The 22,247-nt window shown below is 40.3% G+C and overlaps 3 protein-coding genes across 9 annotated transcripts in view; 1 reads left to right on the forward strand and 2 right to left on the reverse strand.

The window, feature by feature from the left end:
• klhl24a (kelch-like family member 24a) overlaps positions 1-3,063 on the reverse strand; it is a 40,418-nt gene extending 37,355 nt beyond the window's left edge. The window contains exon 1 of the mRNA XM_061920176.1: positions 2,790-3,063. The gene's annotated coding sequence lies outside the window, so the exon portion shown is untranslated. The remainder of the gene's footprint in view (positions 1-2,789) is intronic.
• On the forward strand, positions 1,276-18,244 carry alg3 (ALG3 alpha-1,3- mannosyltransferase). Of its 3 annotated transcripts, none has more exons than XM_061920181.1 (9): positions 1,276-1,421; positions 9,378-9,477; positions 11,707-11,854; positions 13,793-13,953; positions 14,064-14,184; positions 14,245-14,450; positions 16,190-16,265; positions 16,335-16,480; positions 16,550-18,244. In XM_061920181.1, the coding sequence occupies exons 2-9, from the start codon at positions 9,404-9,406 to the stop codon at positions 16,731-16,733; spliced, it is 1,116 nt and encodes a 371-aa protein (XP_061776165.1). In that variant the 5' UTR covers positions 1,276-1,421; positions 9,378-9,403; the 3' UTR covers positions 16,734-18,244. The 3 variants fall into 3 exon arrangements, with proteins under 3 accessions (XP_061776165.1, XP_061776166.1, XP_061776164.1); XM_061920182.1 differs by lacking the exon at positions 1,276-1,421 and adding an exon at positions 1,523-2,196; XM_061920180.1 differs by lacking the exon at positions 1,276-1,421 and adding an exon at positions 7,786-8,001.
• Positions 17,105-22,247, reverse strand: part of vwa5b2 (von Willebrand factor A domain containing 5B2) — a 129,406-nt gene continuing 124,263 nt past the window's right edge. For all 5 annotated transcript variants that reach the window (XM_061920170.1, XM_061920173.1, XM_061920172.1 and 2 more), the window contains 2 exons: positions 21,601-21,724; positions 17,105-21,536 (listed from right to left, as the gene is read on the reverse strand). In XM_061920170.1, coding sequence (XP_061776154.1) covers positions 20,784-21,536; positions 21,601-21,724 — 877 coding nt within the window. In that variant the 3' untranslated portion in view covers positions 17,105-20,783. The remainder of the gene's footprint in view (positions 21,537-21,600; positions 21,725-22,247) is intronic.

The following is a 22,247-nucleotide window of genomic DNA, read 5'->3' on the forward strand; positions in this document are numbered from 1 at the left end:
TATGGGTGGACATTTGACTTAATTTATTTGATTACAGGGAAAACTAATAATACATTGTTTGTTACATATTAAAAGAGAACATCTGAATGTTCTGAACTCCAATTTCAAAGCAGAATAATTTAATGCTTCCTTTAAAAGTAGTACTATAGCGTGGGTTTCTTACAGCTGATGAGAGGTTTAGTTAAATAAGACAAGACATCTCACAAGTTATGCCACATTTGTAGATTTCCAGTTTACACGGGCAATGTGAGGGGTCAGCAACCAAAAACGTTGAAAGAGCCGTATTGGACCAAAAATACAAAAACAAATCTGTCGCGAGCCGCAAAAAATGAAAAGCCGTGTACTGTATAAGTGTTATAATGAATGCAACACATGACGTAAGTGTCTATATTAACTATAATAGCCTACTATCAAAATAACTATGTGTCGCAGGCTGAAGCAAATCTTGATTGACAGAAATTATGAAATGTATTCCATATAATTTTAAACCTTTTGAAACCATTAGTAAATCAGAAGCTACTCAGAAGGTGAGATAACTCCTGGAAATTACTGGCTTTTAATGTCCAAAAGGTATAGATGTGTGTGTTCAAGTTAAAGGAAACGGCAGGCTGTCTTATTTTAATAGATTTATTACAATCTTTGGCAAGTTAGGTAGTGTTTGCTGTGGTCTGGAACAACATAGCGCACAAACAACTAAACAACTATCTGAAATGGAGCTGATATTACATACAGATAATGTGTCATAAGACATGCAAAATTCAATTATATACAAAGGGGATAAAAATAAAGGATATTTAATTACCTCAAATATACCTACAAATGAGGCGTAATGATGCAATATGTATACAGAGCTAGCCTAGGTAGCATGTTAGCATTGGTTAGCTTGTAGTCATGAACTGACCAAATATGCCTGAATAGCATTCCAACAAGTCAATAACATCAACAAAGCGCACTTTTGTGTGTTCACACACAGCATGAAACTTTTGTTGGACAAAATTGAGAGAAAGAAGGAGTGGAAGATTTTACATGTAAACAAACTGTTGCGTCACAGTCCACACTATGGTGAGTTCAACAATCGCCAAAATTAGTAGGACAAAACGTCTGCTTTAACGGCATAATTACACAGTACTTTGGAGAACTGTGTTGCTGAATCTTTTGCAATTTGTGGAGTGGATGGAGTTGGGAAGCTTTGGCCTTTGGCCACACAAACACACGATGATTCCTTGTTTAAAATTCCTGGAGGTGAAAATTGAACATGAAACACGACGGAATGTCAACCAGCAGGTTTCGGTGAGAAAATTGTGGTTAAAAAGTCGCTTCTTAACGGAGAAAAGCTGAGCTTGCCCCGTCCATAGCTGCCGTCGACTCCCTTGAGACACTGCGCGCCAAGACACCCGTGGACGTACAGCTTCGACTATCAGGTACTATTTAACTCACTAAAACACTAGCAACACAATAGAAAGATAAGGGATTTCCCAGAATTATCCTACTAAATGTGTCTAAAAACATTGGAATCCGTCCCAATGCGATCATGTTTTTTTTTTTTTTTCTAGTCCGTCGCTATCAATATCCTCGAACACAAATATTTCATACTCGCTCAAATTAATGGGGAAATTGTCATTTTCTCGGTCCGAATAGCACTTTTTGTTGGAGGCTCCCACTAAAATCAAAGTGAACATGTGAGGAGCCCCCACACTTGCGACGTCATCATCTGTGACTTCCGGTAAAAGCATGGCTTTTGTTTTAGCACCGAAAGTTGCAAACTTTATCGTGGATGTTCTCTACTAAATCCTTTCAGCAAAAATATGGCAATATCGCAAAATGATCAAGTATGACACATAGAATGGACCTGCTATCCCCGTTTGAATAAGAAAATCTCATTTTACTAGGCCTTTAAACAGTAAGCTTTCTAACAATTAAATAAATAAATTGGGAAGGTTTGTGTGATGTTTGTCCTCAAACAAAAACATACCAAAACAAAAAAATATATTTCCCCCCACTCCCATCTTTTTCCATTTTCCATCCTTTTTAAAAAATGCTCCAGGGAGCCAGTAGGGCGGCACTAAAAAGCCGTACGCGGCTCGAGAGCTGCGGGTTGCTGACCACCGGGCTATGGAAAGGTCACAAATATATCTGACCTGAATATGACTTCGACACTGTGGCAAGGATTTGTTGCAGATGATTATAGCTAGAGGGGTGAGTTCATTTATTTCAAACTATTTTTAAACTTTGGCTAATGTTCAAAATAGTCTTTTTGCATGTGCGTATGTAAGTACAGTAAACCTGCCAATAGCATGCAACAAAGCGCCTCATCAAGACCAGAGGACTGGTTTGGCCACAGCGGACATCTGACAAAGCACATTATGAATAATAAAAACAATATTTTATCACCAAGTACAATACATATTCATGTTATATCGGATTAAAATGTAATCAGTTGTGGACAGTTGTGCTACTTATTCTAGTGTAAACTGTGATGTAATTAACATTAAGTACAAATCATGTGCACATATTTTTAAATCAAAAATATTGAAAATATTAATTTTCCACTGAAAAAAAATGGTTTTATGTAACGGTTCAGTGGTGCAGTTGGTGTATCGTTGCAATACAGGAAACGTGCTTGTCGTAAACAAAGGCGACAACATGTCTCTTTGCCGACCGTTAGGCCGAGGGCAACACACCGCTTACATTAGCGCTGTATTGTTGTTTTCACGACAAATATTTGGACATTATTACTTAAAAAAATGACAATACACAGAGCACAATTAGTTAAGAAACACAGGTATTACCTTAGTAAGGTTTCCAAAGGACGCTTTCGGGTGGTAAATCTAAAAAAAAAAAAGGAAAGAAAAAGTGTCTTCTGGCAAAAAAAGGGTGTTTGGATATAGTTTGAAATAACTTTCCTGAAGGAATTAAGTGACAGAAAATAAGCTGTTGCTCAGTCCGCACATTTTGTCCCAAAATTTGAAGCAACAACAAAGAGCTCTATCTAGCTAACTGTAAACACAGAACCTATTTATACTTGACACAAAAAAGTTCCTGCCCCAGTGCTCGCACTCAGCTGGTGTTTCTGGTGCATTGTGGGTAATGTTGTTAACATGTCGTGTTAGCGCGTTTTCCACGCCTACTTCAAAACTACACTTCCCAGGTAGCCCAGGTTCTCCACGTGGCTGGCTTTTGTTTGCAAACAAACTCGGCTTTTACAGGCGAACGCAGCACACATTTCAACATTAAACCACATTGTAGCAAAACTTTGGGAAGAAAACACCAGCGAGTTTTTATGAATGCAGTAAAGAAGGATATGCTGTTGTTATTTAGGCTAGTTCGAAATTCAATCTCGGCAGCAATGTAAACGCGATGGCTGGGGAGCAGGTGAACACTACCTCAGGGTAAGGGGAGGAGTCAAGCTTAAAAAAAAAAGAGTGACGTCATCATATGTTCCTTATCCGTTGCAAAATATTTCTGAGAGTTCCCCTCTGAGTTCTCTGAAAGGCTTCAGACCCACTACCCCTCACGCTCATTGTTTTGAACAACAACTGGCTGACACCACTATTGCATTACATATGCTGCTGTACCTACTGCAATGAAACATCACATAAGGCCTATGGGAATCATATAAAAAATATATAATATGCCTGAAACTTTTGAAATTAACAGAATAATCAATAATTTAAAAAGCAGATATTATCTTGACAAAAAAATCAAGGGGACCGAGATGGCTATTTACACAATGTTTGCACAATCACCATTATCAATATTGATTTGCAGGATTTACAAAATGCTTGAGGAAAAATTGTAGATGTTAGTTTACCAAAAGCTTTTAACAGCAGTGTGAGATAGGAGGCTGTCTCCCTCTGCTGTTAAATTGTTGCACCTGACACCTGAGGCAACAACAACAACTGCCTCCATATTCGAACTGCTCCCACAGTAAGTCTTGTCTTAAGACCCATTTTTATTCTCTGGCTTTTAACAGTACGTGAGTTGTGTGGTCCTCTGTTGCCCTCTGTGTTTTAAAATTGTAATTCCTATTTACTGTTTTGACTGGTTTCACCCTTAAAATCGTTTTTAATCATATTTATTTTACATTGTTTTTATATTGCTTTTATATGTATTTATTTATTATTATTTATTTTTATTTTTTGTTTTTATTTAGTCATTAGTGGAGCTCAGGATAATATTTGAATGTGGTTTTTAATATTGTTGTGCAGCACTTTGGAAAAATGTTGTTGTTTCAATGTGTTATATAAACAAAGTGGAAGTGGAACAAAGGTAAGTATCTTTTTCATTTACAAGCAAGTCTTATTCTGCGCAAAACCTATCTTCACAGCATAAAAAAGTGCATTGTGGCTATTGTCAATTATAAGACAGCCCATACAATACATATTTTACAGCAGGGGTCACCAACCTTTTTGAAACCAAGAGCTATGTCAGGCTTTCCCCTGAAAGTTTGTCTATGTTTTAGTTTTTTCCTCTGCATTTGTCTGTTTCCTCTGTGTTTAGTATCTCCTGTCTTTAGTTCCTGTCTAGTGCTCTTGTTTTGTCAGCTTCCTGTCTTGTTCCCTGAGTGCTGTGTTCCTCCTCAGCTGCGGCTGATTGGCACTTGGCCACACCCGTTGCCAATCAGCCCGCTCCTATTTGTACCTGCTTTGTCTTGTGTCAGTTGCTGGATCATTGGATTGTCGTTGCCACATGTCACTCTTGTCGTGCTACCTATCATGTAGTTTTGTTACAGCTACTACTTGTCGTGCTACATTTTGTCCTGGTCGTCGTAGCGGTAAGCTGTTTCTGTTAGCATTAGTTGTTTCCAGTTTTTCTGTTTGCTATCCACTAGCTTCCATGCTAAAGTTCCTTTTTGTTTTCTAGCTTCCAGTGCTAGCTCCCTTAGTTTGTTATTCCGCCCACGTGCGTGCTTTTTGTTTGTTCTTGTTTAGTTTTAAACTAACCTTCCCCGTATGGTTTATTCAGGTGTACTGGAGAGGAGGCTACGCCGGATAGTCGAACCTCGGATCCAGGAGGAACAGTGTGGTTTTCGTCCTGGTCGTGGAACTCTGGACCAGCTCTATACTCTCGGCAGGGTTCTTGAGGGTGCATGGGAGTTTGCCCAACCAGTCTACATGTGCTTTGTGGACTTGGAGAAGGCATTCGACCGTGTCCCTCGGGAAGTCCTGTGGGGAGTGCTCAGAGTATGGTGTGTCGGACTGTCTGATTGTGGCGGTCCACTCCCTGTACGATCAGTGCCAGAGCTTGGTCCGCATTGCCGGCAGTAAGTCGAACACATTTCCAGTGAGGGTTGGACTCCGCCAAGGCTGTCCTTTGTCACCGATTCTGTTCATAACTTTTATGGACAGAATTTCTAGGTGCAGTCAAGGCGTTGAGGGGCTCCGGTTTGGTGACCGCAGGATTAGGTCTCTGCTTTTTGCAGATGATGTGGTCCTGATGGCTTCATCTGACTGGGATCTTCAGCTCTCACTGGATCGGTTTGCAGCCGAGTGTGAAGCGACCGGAATGAGAATCAGCACCTCCAAGTCCGAGTCCATGGTTCTTGCCCGGAAAAGGGTGGAGTGCCATCTCCGGGTTGGGGAGGAGACCCTGCCCCAAGTGGAGGAGTTCAAGTACCTCGGAGTCTTGTTCACGAGTGAGGGAGGAGTGGATCGTGAGATCGACAGGCGGATCGGTGCGGCGTCTTCAGTAATGCGGACGTTGTACCGATCTGTTGTGGTGAAGAAGGAGCTGAGCCGGAGGGCAAAGCTCTCAATTTACCGGTCGATCTACGTTCCCATCCTCACCTATGGTCATGAGCTTTGGGTCATGACCGAAAGGATAAGATCACGCGTACAAGCGGCCGAAATGAGTTTCCTCCGCCGTGTGGCGGGGCTCTCCCCTAGAGATAGGGTGAGAAGCTCTGCCATCCGGAGGGAACTCAAAGTAAAGCCGCTGCTCCTTCACATCGAGAGGAGCCAGATGAGGTGGTTCGTGCATCTGGGCAGGATGCCACCCGAACGCCTCCCTAAGGAGGTGTTTAGGGCACGTCCAACTGGTAGGAGGCCACGGGGAAGACCCAGGACACGCCGGGAAGACTATGTCTCCCGTCTGGCCTGGGAACGCCTCGGGATCCCCCAGGGAGAGCTAGACGAAGTGGCTGGGGAGAGGGAAGTCTGTGTTTCCCTGCTTAGGCTGTTGCCCTCGCGACCCGACCTCGGATAAGCGGAAGAAGATGGATGGATAGTTTTAATTAAATCATGTTTTCATATTCTATGCCTGCCTCCGTCTCTGCATCTAGGGGTTCATCAACAAATAACTCTGACAAGCTACTTCTTGGGTACTGATTAATACGAAGGGCTACCAGTTTGATACACATTTAAATAAATTGCCAGAAATAGCCAATTTGCTCAACTTACCTTTAATAAACAAATCTATATATATTAAAAAAAAGGGTATTCCTGTCTGTCATTCCGTCAGACATTTTTTTTCCTTTTACGAAAGTTTTTTTGTAGAGAATAAATGATGAAAAAAACACTTAATTGAGTGGTTTAAAAGAGGAGAAAACAGGAATAAAGTGAAAATTAAATTTTGAAACATAGTTTATCTTCAATTTTGACTCTTTAAAAATTCAAAATTCAACCGAAAAAAAATGAAGAGAAAAACTAGTTAATTCAAATCTTTTTGAAAAAAAAAAAAAAGAATTTACGGAACATCATTAGTAATTTTTCCTGATTAAGATTAATTTTAGAATTTTGATCACATGTTTTAAATAGGTTAAAATCCAATCTGCACTTGGTTAGAATATATAACAAATTGGACCAAGCTATATTTCTAACAAAGACCAAAATCATTATTTCTTCTAGATTTTCCAGGACAAAAATTTTAAAAGAAATTCAAAAGACTTTGAAATAAGATTTCAATTTGATTCTACAGATTATCTAGATTTGCCAGAATAATTTTTGGGAATTTTAATGATAATAAGTTTGAAGAAATATTTCACAAATATTCTTCGTCGAAAAAACAGAAGCTAAAATGAAGAATTCAATTAAAATGTATTTATTATTCTTTACAATAATAAAAAAAATACTTGAACATTGATTTATATTGTCAGGAAAGAAGATGATGGAATTTAAAAGGTAAAAAGTTGTGTTTAAAAATCCTAAAATAATTTTTAAGGTTGTATTTTTTCTCAAAAATTGTATTTCTGAAAGTTTTAAGAAGCAAAGTAAAAAAAATAAATGCATTTATTTAAACAAGTGAAGACCAAGTCTTTAAAATATTTTCTTGGGTTTTCAAATTCTTTCTGAGTTTTGTCTCTCTTAGAATTAAAAATGTCAAGCAAAGCGAGACCAGCTTGATGATAAATAAATGAAATCTAAAAAATAGTGGCAGCTCACTGGTAAGTGCTGCTATTTGAGCTATTTTTAGAACAGGCGAGCGGGCTACTCATCTGATCCTTACGGGCTACCTGGTGCCCGTGGGCACCGCGTTGGTGACCCCTGCTTTACAGTTTAGGTTCAAGATATTAACAAGTTGTTGTTTGGAATGGAAACCTGCTTCAATACACAAACACGTAAAAAATATGTGTGAAATTTAGTGTAAAATTAACATCAGAACCAGTCTAAAAAGTAATCATAAATTACCAAAAATAACAACTCAAAGTTTGAAAAATATTATTATTACGGGTACTAACACCTCACTGAGATGTACCAAGGCGAGTTCACTACGTAAACAAACCATATTTGTTATTCAGTGCGTGGCTGACTCTGTCACGTGATCGACCCATGACGTCACGGATAAAGTTGGACCGCTCGACTGCGCATGTCTCTCAAATGTCAGCAATGGCGGGAGTGAGGAAAAAGCCTCCTGCCTCCACGTCTGTCCTACGGACGACGCTTCACTCGCTGTGGCAGGATAAACATTTAGTCCTCTTCAAGACGGAGTACACCTTTCTAATGGTGTCCGTTTTGTGGCTTCTGGAGATCGGCATCAATGTGTGGGTCATTCAGAAAGTAGCATGTAAGTAGCCTTGAGGCTAGTTAGCATGCTATGGCTATCTGCCCCTCTGGTGGACGTAAGTGATGCCACAAGGTTAGCGTTAGCAAGCATTTTAGACAACCACCTGTCAAATGGAATTTGCAGCTCATGCATGCCATTGCTGGTCCGGTTCAAGAGTTAAAATGAAGACGTACTTTTCGATATTTTTTCCCCCAGCCATTTATTAATTGATTTAATGGTATAGCATAGAAAGTGTATTTTTTAATATTGGAGTGTATCCCTCTATTGATATGAATGTCTAAATCCGGTGTGTCAAACGTACGGCCCGCGAACACTTTTATCCTGCCCGCAGGATGAGTATAACAATTGGTCGACATTTTTGAATGAAAGCAACTGCTGTTCTAAATGTGTCCACTGGATGTTGCAATAGCAATTTTTTGTATCTTTGTAGATGATGCTACATATGTAAAAAAATGAAAATAAACCACATGATGTTAGTGCACCAGTCGTGGAAAATGAGCAAAGTACATAAATAACTTGCTGTAATTAGATTTTGATATTTTTTATTTTGATAGATTGAAAATTAACACCAATGAGTTGACTGATGATCATTATCACATAATTTATTCAGAAAGTATAAATAACAACAAATAAAAATACAACACAAACATGTAAGTGTAAAAAACCCAACACTATTATGATTTGTACATTTTCAGAATGTGCTTATTCTATTTTTAAACAAAGAAAACAAGCTGAAGTTGTCTTTATTTCGAAGTTATCGTGCCGTGATGTTACCAGTCCAGTCCACTTGAAAGTAGATTTTTCTCCATGTGGCCCCCCCTTCTAAAATGACTTTGACACCCCTGATCTAAACAAATAACAGAGCATATGACGCCAAAATGGCAATTGCATCATAAATACAATATCATATAAATTATTCAGAAAGTATAAGTAACGACAAAAAAAAAAAAGATAGCGTAGAATTAACCGCAACATGTAAGTGTAAATAACCCCCGACAAAATTATGATTTGTATATGTTCAGAATGTGCTTGTTCTATTTTCAAACAAAGAAAACAATCTGAAGTTGTCTTTACTTTTAAGTTATCGTGCTGTGATTTTACCAGTCCGGCCCACTTGGAAGTACATTTTTCTCCATGTGGTCCCCCATCTAAAATCAGTTTGACACCCCTGGTCTAAATGATCCCTGCCCCCGCGAGCCCAAAGGGGACAAGTGGTAGAAAAATGGATGGATGGATGGGTCTACGATTATTAAAATAAACAGCCAAGGATCATTACTGTATTTATGCCAATGACCATTGTGTTGTAGAGCATATACAATTGTATATTTAGAATATAAAATAAATAATTGTAAAACAAATTAATTTGTATCTTGCAGACACTGAAATTGACTGGAAAGCCTACATGGATGAAGTGGAAGGAGTCATCAATGGTACCTATGACTACACCCAGCTTAAAGGAGACACGGGCCCCTTGGTGTAAGTTCTGGCCTTGCATAAAAAGAACTTAGGCTCCGTTTAGGCTGTGGACCAAATTAACATGTTTTTTTGCCCTGAACTCACCCAGATCTGTTATATTTTGCCAGTCTGAATGCTCATAAGTGCCTCAAATCTGATTTTTTTCGCATCATGTTTGGGTCACATCAGGAGGTAAATGGTAAATGGGTTGTACTTTATAGCGCTTTTCTACCCATTTTTAAGGAGCCCAAAGCGCTTTGACAGTATTTCGACATTCGCCCATTCACACACACATTCACACACTGATGGCGGGAGCTGCCATGCAAGGCACTCACCAGGACCCATCAGGAACAAGGGTGAAATGTCTTGCCCAAGGACACAACGGACGTGACTAGGATGGTAGAAGGTGGGGATTGAACCAGCAACCCTCAGATTGCTGGCACAGCCACTCTACCAACTTCGCCACGCTGTCCGTTAGGTAGTCGAAATCGGTTTGGAATCGTATCTTTTCAAAATGTGACTGTAGTCTTAAACAGCAATGGGACCTCTGCGACTTTTACGTCAGCTTTAAATCAAGCCACGTTATTCGTGTGCACAGAAAAATACTAAAAGAAAATCACTTTGCCTTTTTGGTAACGTGTACGTTGCAGCCATCCCTTTTTTGTTTGGAATTTGAAAATAATTTCACATAAAAATCTTTTTTCCAAGTTTTTTTGGTTTGATACGACAAATGATTGTTATCGATTATCCTATATCAGGGGTGCCCACACTTTTTCTGCAGGCGAGCTACTTTTCAATTGACCAAATCGAAGGGATCTACCTCATTCATATATATCATTTATATTTATTTATTTATGAAAGAGACGTTTTTGTTAACAAGTTAAATGTGTTTAATGATAATACATGCATGTGTAACGCATATAGGTGTCTTTCTTTTATGAAGACAAGAATATTAGTTGGTATATGACCTGATTCTGATGACTTTCATTGATTGGAATCAGACAGTAGTGTTGATAACGCCCACATTTTCTAATGGAGGAGAAAAAAAGTCCTCCTTTCTGTACAATACCACATGAAAGTGGTTGGTTTTTGGCATCTTATTTGTCCAGCTTCCATACACTTTACAAGAAAAACATTGGCGGAAAATTCCGTAGCGTGCTTGATTGACATTCACAGCACCCGAGGGTCTTGTGAGATGACGCTGGCTGCTGCCAGATCATTATTATGAAAAAATTACAGAGGAAGGCGAGAAACACTTTTTATTTCAACAGACTCACGCCCCGTACCTTCCGTCAAAACTCTAAAGGCCGACTGCACATTTCCTATCTTCACAATAAAAGCCCTGCTCCATGCTGCCTGCGCTAACAAAATAAGAGTCTCGGAAAGCAGCATGAAGCAGGGCTTTTATTGTGAAGATAGGAAATGTGCAGTTGGACTTTAGAGTTTTGACGGAAGGTACGGCGCGTGAGTCTGTTGAAATAAAAAGTGTTTCTCGCCTTCTTCTAGGTAATTTTTTTCTTAATAATGATCTGGCAGCATGCAGCATCATCTCACAAGACCCTTGGGTGCCGTGAATGTCAATCAAGTGACGTCTTGGAGAAGATTGATGATCGCTAATTTTTAGGTCTATTTTTTTAAAAGCCTGGCTGGTGATCGACTGACACATCCCACGCGGTCGACCTGTAGCTCGCGATCGACGTAATGGGCACCCCTGTCCTATATCATTGATGTTTTTGAAAATCTAAAACGGGAATTAAACCAAGTGGAAAGCTATTTTCTCTATTTCCTGTTCAATGTTTGGACATTGGGTCACTTGCACATACTCAGTGTCCCTTTTACGTATCCTCGTCTGTAAGTGACCCAAAACAACAACGACGACAGAAAATGAAGAACGGTGTTTTCAAAATAAGTTTACCGCAGTCAAGAGTTCTACTTTTTTAATGTCCGGAGTAGAGACATGGAAAGTTACACATTTTATTGTTTCTCTATTGAGCAGACAAATGGGTTCGTGTACGTCCTTCTGTTGTGGTTCTGGGTCACTTCATTTGTGGTCAACTTCCTTTTTGTTTTTTACTTTATCGAACTGCGCATGCAAGTGACGTCGAGGCCACATTGGGGCCTTTGTGCGTTCATACTGGAGTCTGATGAAAATCACATTTTAGTTCAATGTAAAATTAGATTTAGTCCACTTTGTCCTGCAGTGTAAACATAGTCTAAAATAATGTGTAAATAATGATTTTCTGACTGCAGGTATCCAGCTGGCTTTGTGTACATCTTCACTGCTCTGTACTACATCACCAGCTCCGGGGCCAACATCCGCTTGGGCCAGTATATTTTTGCGGTCTTCTACCTCATCACGCTACTGTTGGTCTTCAGAGTATACTGCCGCACCAAGAAGGTCAGTTTGTGTATAAGATGCTATACTGCCCCGTAGGGCTGGGCGATATATCGATATACACGATATATCGCGGTTTTGTCTTTGCGCGGTATAGAAAATGACTATATCATGATATTCGATTATACGTTCTCATGCAGTTGCTTTAAGCTGCGGGCATTACACTACAGGCTCTTCCCACTTCTTCTTGTGTCTCTTTCTCACATACAGCAAGCGCACAAACTTACACACGTCACATACTGTCATGTAATATGTCACATACGTATACGCCCTCACGGAGCAGAGAGGTAGCAGCATGGGTAACATTAGCTGTGATGCTAGCGAAACCGTGCGAGTGGTAATACGAGAGAAAGAAGGTGCGACTGAAGGAAAAAATAATTCCCAAGAAAAACAGCGGGGGGTCCATCGTCTGGCGGTGGTTCGGCATCAAGTGTGAATATGTCGAATAGTCAACTTTAATTTGTCAAGTGTGCGGCACAAGCGTTGCTATCAAAAGTAATATTACTGCTAATATGTAGCATCATTTGAAAAGTCACTTGCTAATAACTTAAATAAATAACGTTTTGGTCAATTGACTTAGTTGTGATTTCCTTCTCTGCATGAAAGTTTAAAATGAGCGTATATTAATGCGGTATGAACAAGAATGTTTTAATGTAGACACATAGAATCATCATACTGCTGAAATTATATGCATCAAGTGTTCATTTAAGGCTAAGGCAAAATATTGACATATTTATCTTGTATCGTGATATGGCCTAAAAATATCAAGATATTAAAAAAAGGCCATGTCGCCCAGCCCTACTGACCCATCAATAGTACTAGAACAGTGAAGCTAGTACAAGTGGAATCAATTGTTTTAAGCCCAAAAGTATAATAAAACCACCAACAGCTGGCACATGCCACCAATTTTGGTTGAACAGAACAGACTCAACAAACAAATTACTATATTTGTCAAAAATAGAAGCCAAATTTTGTTTTTGTTTTTAAAATAGAGGAATGTATTGATTAGTTGATGTGCAATGGCAGTCATGTTCAACTAAAGATTTACTACATGAATTTGTTTCAAAAGTTGAGTTTGAGGTTTGAGCAACAGGCTTTTTAATTAAGCGGCACACAAAACCCCAGACTGGCTAAGTAGTATATGTGTGTCCACAGAGTTAGGTGCCTGTATGCATGTAAATGGAAATACATTTGTTGTTTTGTCAATTTATAAAATCTCATTTGTTAAACGTTTGTACAAAAGTCTAAAAAGATCACAATGTACATTTTTGTTAGCCCGTCAATGGGCTGGTCCATTGTACATTAGCATTAAGCTAGCGGCAGAAGAGCCAACTTTTATCCTTAGACCTAGACAAACTATTTTTGATCCACAATTGTTTGACAAACAGTGGCTCAATTGTTAAATGAATAAAATCTCAGGAGCCACTCTGATCTGCATGTAGCAGTGCAGGCTCAAAAAGTCCACGAACACAGCAAAAACATGAAAAACGAGGGAAATTTGCATCAATGTCAAAGAAATACACATAATTTAATCATCATAGGTGAAAATTGCACATGTTGTGTGTTATATACTTTATTATACAAGTGTATTTGCCCTTAATACAAATGTATCTATTTAAAAATCAATTATTAAAAAGTGTGTCTTTCAAAAACGAATTCATCGTTGCTTTCCAAAGTTTTCCGCAGTCTTGCTCAGTCCTCTGTGATAGAGGATCCTTAAAGGCTTGCTAGAACAGTCTGTAAATATAAACTCAAAATAATCCAGCCTTAAGGTCATGAAATTGATGATTGTTTATAACATCAATTGAGCTCTTCTCTGAGTTCTCCTCAGCAGTCAAGATGTAGCATTTTAGAACAGCTGGAGTTTCTTAACCGCCAACATGACTATAATGTTTGTCTATTCTCCAAGTTGTGTTTCTTAATGTCCTCCTCGTCCCATAGGTTCCTCCGTATGTGTTCTTCTTTATGTGTTGTGCCTCCTATCGGATCCACTCAATCTTCGTGCTGCGTCTGTTCAACGATCCAGTGGCTATGATGCTGTTATTCGCCGCTGTTAACCTCTTCATTGATGGTCACTGGTCCCTTGGCTGTGGTCTTTACAGGCAAGTGTGGGCTCCCGTGAAGACGTTTGCTCGCGAGATGCCTTGCTGTGAGCTGAATGAGTTAGTTTTTTTTTTTTTAAATAACTGCACCGTCTTCCTCTTTCTGACAGTTTAGCAGTGTCTGTGAAAATGAACGTGCTCCTCTTTGCTCCTGGACTACTTTTCCTTCTGCTGTCCGAGTTTGGTCTAATCAGGATGATCCCTAAACTTGCTCTCTGTGCAAACATACAGGTAGATAATAATCACTGGTTCACACTTGGATCGTATTTAACTTGTCCTGATACATTACAGCTCTTGTTGGGTTTGCCTTTCCTCCTGGAGAACCATGTCGGTTACGTGAGTCAGGCTTTTGACCTGGGGCGTCAGTTTATGTTCAAGTGGACGGTCAACTGGCGCTTCCTGCCTGAGTGGCTCTTCTTGAACCGGTACTTTCACTTCGTCTTGTTGGCAGCTCACCTGCTGACCCTGCTGCTCTTTGCTCTTCGTCGCTGGAAAAGGTGAGGGAATACTCGGCAGAAGAGTCACATTAATAAATAGGGGAACATCACTTACATGACACCTGCTGTTGCACTACACCATCTGATTAAAACCAAAATGACTGTAGAGCTTGTATTTATTCACCACAAATATAGTCATGTGAAATTGTGTAAGTGGTAGGAGTGTCTTGGAATAGTCAACGTTTTCTTGTGTAGTAGTGCCTTCCTTGTTCATTTACGGTCAAATATGTTTGTTTTCATTTTATCAAATTGCGCATGCAAATGACATCAAGCCACATTGGGCCCTGTGTGTGTTTATACTGGAGTTTGACAAAGATCATATTTTTCTTATAAACTAAATAGTCAGATGGAAAAAAACAACTATTTCAATAATAAGATTTTGTCTACTTTTGCTTGCAGCGTAAACATAGTCAAAGTATCATGTTAATGTTCCTAGCTAACACAGGTTGCAGGGGGAGCAGTTTAAGTGAGACACGAAAGAGAAAGCAAGTCGAGGGAGGGTTGTACCTTCTAATAAAGTTAAAGTAAGCAAACGGTTTCCACTATTTAAACCAGAGCTGAGCAAATATTTTGACTCGGGCCACATTGAAAGAGAAAAAAGTGTCTGGGGGGCTTATTTGTATGTGTGTATAAATGATATATACACATTTAGCTGTAAAAATCTGCTGTACAGTATATGTGTTGGGGTACCTTTTTTCAGGAACACTACGTCATACCAAAAGTCACAATATCCGAGAGTTCTAAAAACGTTATGACAGACAACCTCAAAAAAACGAAATGGAATTTTACAGTTTTTTTACTGAATGTGACACCCAAAACGTACATGAAAATAAAGAAAGTGGGATTTACAATATTAACTATGAACAATAAAACACTGAATACTAACAACAAGCAAAACACAACAAAAATGTAACAAACACCTACCTTATGATATATTATCACATAAAAGTCTGCTTCCGCATCTGTTTCTGACACGCGTTTGGGGCTGCCTGCTCTGGTTTGTCCCTGGTCTAAGCTGCTGTGACGTAAAATACCGCAATAACTTGTATAACACCCAAAAGCGCAGATTTCAACCATTGAAATACTTTCTATAGTTCAAGACTTACGGTTATTTAAAAACAGCACTGCACATCATAATGGCAGTGACAGTTTTGCCGTTAATTCAAAGATGGAAAATCTAACGGGCCGCATGTGGCCCACGGGTCTTACTTTGCTTAGGTCTGATTTAAACAAACGAAAGTGAAACGCGTAAGACTCTTAAACAGTAACCTATCCCTTCCACCTCAACCCTCCTCACAGTCCCCTTCTACCAAGACTGGGATATTTCATGCTTGGGTGTTATTTTTCTCTTTGATTTATTGCTTCACGTTTATTAAAGTAACTTAGAAAGTGACCTTCGAGTTCTGACCATTTTTCTTCATTTGTTTACCGAGTTAATGTACGTCCGTGTGACTTTACTGACATCTATTGAGCAGTCAATATAACAATCTGTTCTCGCTTAAATAACAATAACAATGCCATAAATTCGACGGATCGTTAAGTATGGGCGAAATCTAACTAATCAGAATATGCTTTGAAAATCCTTAGTAAAAGACAGCCCTAATGAGCAGCGGCTCTAATTGCTTCAATCAGTTCCAAACGTTTGACCCGTCCGAGTGGTCGGACTGCATGTACACCTATAGATAGAAATAGGCAGTGGTTACAATATGGTAAATACGTGTGTTTTCTCTTCTTTTCAGGCAGGGCGAAAGCCCATTTGAACTTTTCAAGGAACCTGGCAAGAGGAAAGTCCCAGCTCAGAAAACCACTGTCAATCATATCCTTCAGGAACATCAGCAATCGTTTAGCTTTCCGTAGTTTCTGTCCTACCTTAACATCCAATTACAGATCGTTCTCATTCTGTTTACCTCCAACTTCATTGGCATGTGCTTCAGCCGCTCGTTGCACTACCAGTTCTACGTGTGGTACTTCCACACGCTGCCCTACGTGCTATGGAGTCGAGGAGTGAAAAAGATGGCCCACCTCCTCAGGTAATAACAAGGATGCAACATTAAGCAATATGAGATGCATACAGGTAAACTGTGCTGTTGTATCTTTAGGGTCCTGATCTTGGGTCTTATTGAGCTCTCGTGGAACACTTACCCCTCGACTTGCAGCAGCTCCATAGCCCTCCACGTGTGTCACTTTGTCGTTCTGCTCTGTTTGTGGTTAGCTCCGCCCCTGCACCCAGCAGGACCAGCTGAAACGCAGGCAAAAGCACCTGTCAAGGACAAATGCCAATGAGACGTGGTACACTTAGGAGTGTATTTGGGTGAAAGCTGCTGAGGCGCCATCCACTCTCTGAACAACAGCATAGAGAGACCGCCAATGAGATAGACTCTCAAGGAGCCATTATTGGCGTCTTAGCTTTGTGCTAAAAAGTGAAGGAAGCAAAGGTAGAGTCCAGAGACAGCTGCACACATGATGAAACACGCAGTTGTTGCCACTATGAAGGGAGGAATGGTATCTCCGGTTTTGTCACAATACCAATTAGTATTTTTATTATTCAAAACAATGAATTCCCCGTGGAGATTTAAGTGTGCTGAAAGCAAAATCCACGTGTATATTCAAGAAAACACATCAAGTAATGTTGGTGTCACTCCAAGGCAACACTGTTTGGTGGCACATGACACAATGAGGTGATTTTCTATTTAACACGATGTGATGAAACATTGAGTATGCAGTAAATGTTGCAACAATATCCAAATCTTGTAATCACAACATCATGACTTACAAGTATGTCATCCATTGTGATATTGAAATGTGTCATCTTCTAATTTCAGTAGGTCTATCTTTTAAATAACTTTTATTTACATAACACCCTTTGTTAGAAACACAGCAGCATAGTGAGGTTTTCTCTCAATATTCCACAAAGCACGCAATAATGCAGGCGTGGGCAATTAATTTGACTCGGGGGGAGCACATTTTGAGAAAAAATGTGTCTTAGAGCCGATATATCTGATTTTTAGTTCACAATAATGTCTGATTAAAAGCTAAAAACGGTATGACAGATCGCCTGAAAAAACGGAATGTAATTTAAATTTTTTTTTACTGAATGAGACACCCAGAATGTAAATGAAAAAAAAGAATGTGGGATTTACAATATTAACTATGAAGGAGAAAACATTGAATATTGACAACGTATGGTCGTCACCTACCCTCTCCATCGACATATTTTACAATCAAGCGAAATGCAACATATATGCAACAAAAACAGCAAAATATGAATGCGAAGGGTCAAACAAAACCCCACCTACAATCTGATATATCACTAAGCTTTAGAACTTTGTTGTAAAAATCTCCTTCCTTATCTGTCCCTGACAGAAACGCTCCCCACCCACACTGCCTAGTGCCTCGTCTGAGCTGCTGTGACTTAATTACCATAGTAAATAATTAGATTACCATAGTAACGAGTATATCATGCAAAAGTGCAGATTCCAACCATTGAAATACTTTGTATAGTTCAAGACTTACGGTTATTTAAAAACATTTGAAAAAAATTGGGAATGTCCAGTGGGCCAGACTGAAAAGCTTAAAAGGCTGTGTGCGGCCCCCCGGCCTTGATTTGCCCAGGTCTGCAATGATGTGTAGCATGTGAGGAATAAGCTCAACTCCTGTTTTAAAGTTACTAAGTACGAGTATTGTAGGCCAGCTTCTTGTGACGATGTCATGTCCTCCTGTGGTGAACATGTCACAGATCATTAGCACAGTAAAAAAATGTGACGTTTTATAATAAATATAAATGCTACTTACAACAGGGGTTGTTTGTTTCCCTTTTTGTGCAGACACCACAAGTAGTCAAGTTCCCATATTATAGTTTATTTTTGCAAACAAAAAAATCCACTATACAAATTTGGCGCTCCTATATTAAAATTGGACGGGCTGTATTTAAAGGCCTATTGAAACCCACTACTACCGACCACACAGTCTGATAGTTTATATATCAATGATGAAATATTAACATTGCAACACATGCCAATACGGCCGGTTTAGTTTACTAAATTGCAATTTTAAATTTCGCACGGAAGTATCATGCTAAAACGTTGCGGTATGATGACGCGTGCGCGTGATGTCACGCATTGTAGAGGACATTTTGTTCCAGCACCATTCACAGCTATAAGTCGTTTCTTTCCATCTCATAATTCCACAGTATTATGGACATCTATGTTGCTGAATCTTTTGCAATTTCTTCATTGATTAATGGAGACGTCAAAGAAGAAAGCTGTAGGTGGGAAGCGGTGTATTGCGGCCGCCTTTAGCAACACAAACACAGCCGGTGTTTCATTGTTTACATTCTCGAAAGATAATTAAATGGGTTGTACTTGTATAGCGCTTTACTACCTTCAAGGTACTCAAAGCGCTTTGACATTACTTCCACATTTACCCATTCACACACTGATGGAGGGAGCTGCCATGCAAGGCGCTAACCAGCACCCATGAAGAGCAAGGGTGAAGTGTCTTTCTCAGGACACAACGGACGTGACAAGGTTGGTACTAGGTGGGGATTGAACCAGGGACCCTCGGGTTGCACACGGCCACTCTTCCACTGCGCCACGCCGTCCCTGACGGTGAAGCTTTACTAGGAACAGAGCAATCAAGCGAACACGGTTGACACAAAGTACAGTGTATTATGCAGCGATCATTTCGAAAGATCGTGTTTCGGAAAGGGTCTCTTGCAAAGGGCAGAGATGGGCATCGCCACCACCCGTGGACTGGTGCTGAAGAAAGGTGTGGGGCTGACCTTCATGTTGTACAGGTACGACCATATAATCTCACTAAAACACTAGTAACACAATAAGCAGATAAGGGATTTTCCAGAATTATCCTAGTAAATTTGTCTAATAACTAGGGTTGGGTATCGTTTGAATTCCAACAATTCCGATTCTTTGCTTCGATTCCGATTCCTGACGATTCTCGATTCCGATTCTTTCTTTTAAAAAAAAAAGGCAGGGTCAAAAAAAAGTTCAGGATATTTTAAATGAGCTACAGTCTTTCTGAGTGAAATAGTCTGACATTCCCCATCAATTTTAATTCTATTAACATTTTGTGAACTTTACTACAAATTCCTTAAAGCCCTGTTTTCAACTAGAATATCAATATCAAATCTATGAACTTGAATATAAATATTATAAATACATTTTCACTCTTTCATTAAGAGAGCTTTATTTTTGAAAACCTCATGAAATCACATTTACACACACACAAGTGTATGATGCTGCAGGTACTTAAACATGTTACCGTGCTCCCACTGATGGGCTAACCTGGTGCAGAAAAGCAAATAAACAATAAGAAACAACTTGCAAAACCCAGTCCAGATTAGTAGCAGATACAGTATAAAATCAGAGACAGTTCTTGTTTAGGAAAATGACCATATCCGCCTTCTCAGGCAGGATGCGTGAGTTTTCTGGACAGATAGTGTCTCCTGTCGAAGACGGGACACGCATTTATTTGTACTCCATGAACTCGGAGGTACTTCATCATGTTCGACTTGCACCCTCCTAAGCACGAAACAGTCCTGTCGCACTTGTTACATTTCGCCGATATTTCCTTTTTTTTTAGTAAAATAAAGCCACATTTTCGACCGTCGACGCCTGCTATCCATGCTTGACTGACTCGTTCGGCTAACACTTCCGGCGGTGGGCGCTTCTTCGTTGGTGTTCAGCGGCTTCTTCTTCCGGGTCGGCGGACTGGGTATCGAAACTAGGAATCAAAATTTAAACTTTTGAACCATTCCGGGAGAATGGGAAAGTTAGTCCCGGTTCCAATCGATACTCGGTACCCAACCCTACTAATAACATCTGAACCGCTCCCACTCTATAGTCTTTTTATTTATTTTTTTTCTAGTCCTTCACTCTTACTTTCCTCATCCACAAATCTTTCATCCTCGCTCAAATTAATGGGGAAATCGCTCTCGCTGCTGGTGGCTATGATTGTAAACAATGTTCCGATGTGAGAAGCTCCACAACCTCTGACGTCACGCGCATATCATCTGCTACTTCCAGTACAGGCAAGGCTTTTTTTTATTAGCGACCAAAAGTTGCGAACTTTATCGTCAATGTTCTTTACTAAATCCTTTCAGCAAAAATACAGCAATATCGCGAATTGATCAAGTAAGACACATAGAATGGACCTGCTATCCCCGTTTAAATAAGAAAGTCTCATTTCAGTAGGCCTTTAACTTTGACTCTTGATGATTTGGCTTTGTAAGATGAGGCTATTTCTTAAGATAACTGCATGGTAGATTTAACTCAATAACGGCACTTGCATTTGGCTCAGTTTCCAGAGGTGATTGTCTCACATGTACTTGGGGTTATAGCACAGCATGTTGAATTTGATGTTCTCATCCCAGTGGCGCAGCAGCAGAAACAGCTGTCTGGCGGCCCCCCTCAGCCCGGCCAGGTCCACCCCCTCTGGCAGCTCCTGACCTCGCAGCCAGAAGTCCGCTTTTGCAGCCAGCAGCTCCCACTCCATGAAGTATCCGGCACAGCGATGTTCCAGCCAAGCAAGGGCCACTGCCGTTGCCCAGCTCGAGCCCTCCAGGTCATCTTGAGCCAATTGGCTGCTGACTTGGAGGCAGGCCAGCTCCAGCGATGAGCCCTCACACATGTCGGTCTCTGACCCGCGACCGCTGTCGGCTTGGCCGTGGCTCAGGCCTGGCGAATTTCCGCTCGGTAGCTCGAGGGAGCCTTCCTCAGAGCTGGGGAGGTCCGGGGACAAGGGGACGGGATCTCTGTCGGACAGGTGTCTTCTGCGAAGCCTTGGCTCCAGCATCAGTGGGATGTCGTCTCGGGTGTGGTGAAAAGGAGGCGCGTTTGTTTTGACGAGGGAGCAGGAGGATGGTGAGAAGGTGACGTGATGACTAGCCGGGGTTTTAGCGGCCGAGGACAAAGATGGAGCGCTGGGAGATGGACAGCGGAAAGGTGGGCTGAGGCTGCGTCTATGCAGGGTGTAGGGTGATGCCCTCTTTAGGCGGTCTAAAGAGATCTGGACGCAGTCGGCGTAGAGCTCTGTGAGGAGAAAGGCTCCTGAAGCTAGCTGCAGGCGAACCTAAGGAGACAGTGGTGAATGAAAGTGCCTGCTTAGATGTGCTGCTGATGACCCAATGACTCACCAGGGGCAGGTAGTCTGACGCTTCTTTGTCAGGTTGTTTCTCACTCTCTGCAGAGAGGCAGTGGGACTTGAGAGGAACCTGTCTTCCTGATGAAATAGAGGATCTGAGTCTGCCGAGCGGAAACCTGGAAGATTTGCAGTGACTTTTACAGGTATCCAAATGTGTCCTGCCTTGAAACGTCACTGAATGGCCACATGAAATACACCTGCTCTATGAGACCTATGACACTTATTATTAAGTGTCATAGGTCTAAGGGCTATCAGCTACTGTATGTAAGCTCAATAGCTCGACATATTAGACTTATTATACAATGCATTTGCAGCGCTTCACTTTTTCCGCGTTTTATGTTATGTTACAGCCTTATTCCAAAATTGACTAAATTATTTTTTGTTCTCAAAATTCTTGACAATGTGAAAAAATTAGTTAATTGAACAATTATGAAGTGTAAGACATGACAGCTGTCAATATGAACAAGTATCAAATAATTATAGTTGCAAAATAATTACAGATAAATTCAGTAACAAATCGATTCTAATTTAAAAAAAAAAATTTTTTTTTGTTTTTTTAAATCAATCCATCAAACCACTACACAGCAATACCATAACAATGCAATCCAATTCCAAAACCAAACCTGACCCAGCAACACT

Source organism: Nerophis ophidion, linkage group LG14, assembly GCF_033978795.1.
Source record: "Nerophis ophidion isolate RoL-2023_Sa linkage group LG14, RoL_Noph_v1.0, whole genome shotgun sequence".
Lineage (NCBI taxonomy): Eukaryota > Metazoa > Chordata > Actinopteri > Syngnathiformes > Syngnathidae > Nerophis > Nerophis ophidion.

Excerpts from the sequence above, each read along its gene's own strand:
- alg3 (XM_061920180.1), top strand. The coding sequence starts at position 7,815 with ATGTCAGCAATGGCGGGAGTGAGGAAAAAGCCTCCTGCCTCCACGTCT. Across the intron at positions 8,002-9,377 it reads GGTCATTCAGAAAGTAGCAT|ACACTGAAATTGACTGGAAA; the intron begins GTAAGTAGCCTT and ends TGTATCTTGCAG. Across the intron at positions 14,451-16,189 it reads GCTCTTCGTCGCTGGAAAAG|GCAGGGCGAAAGCCCATTTG; the intron begins GTGAGGGAATAC and ends TCTTCTTTTCAG.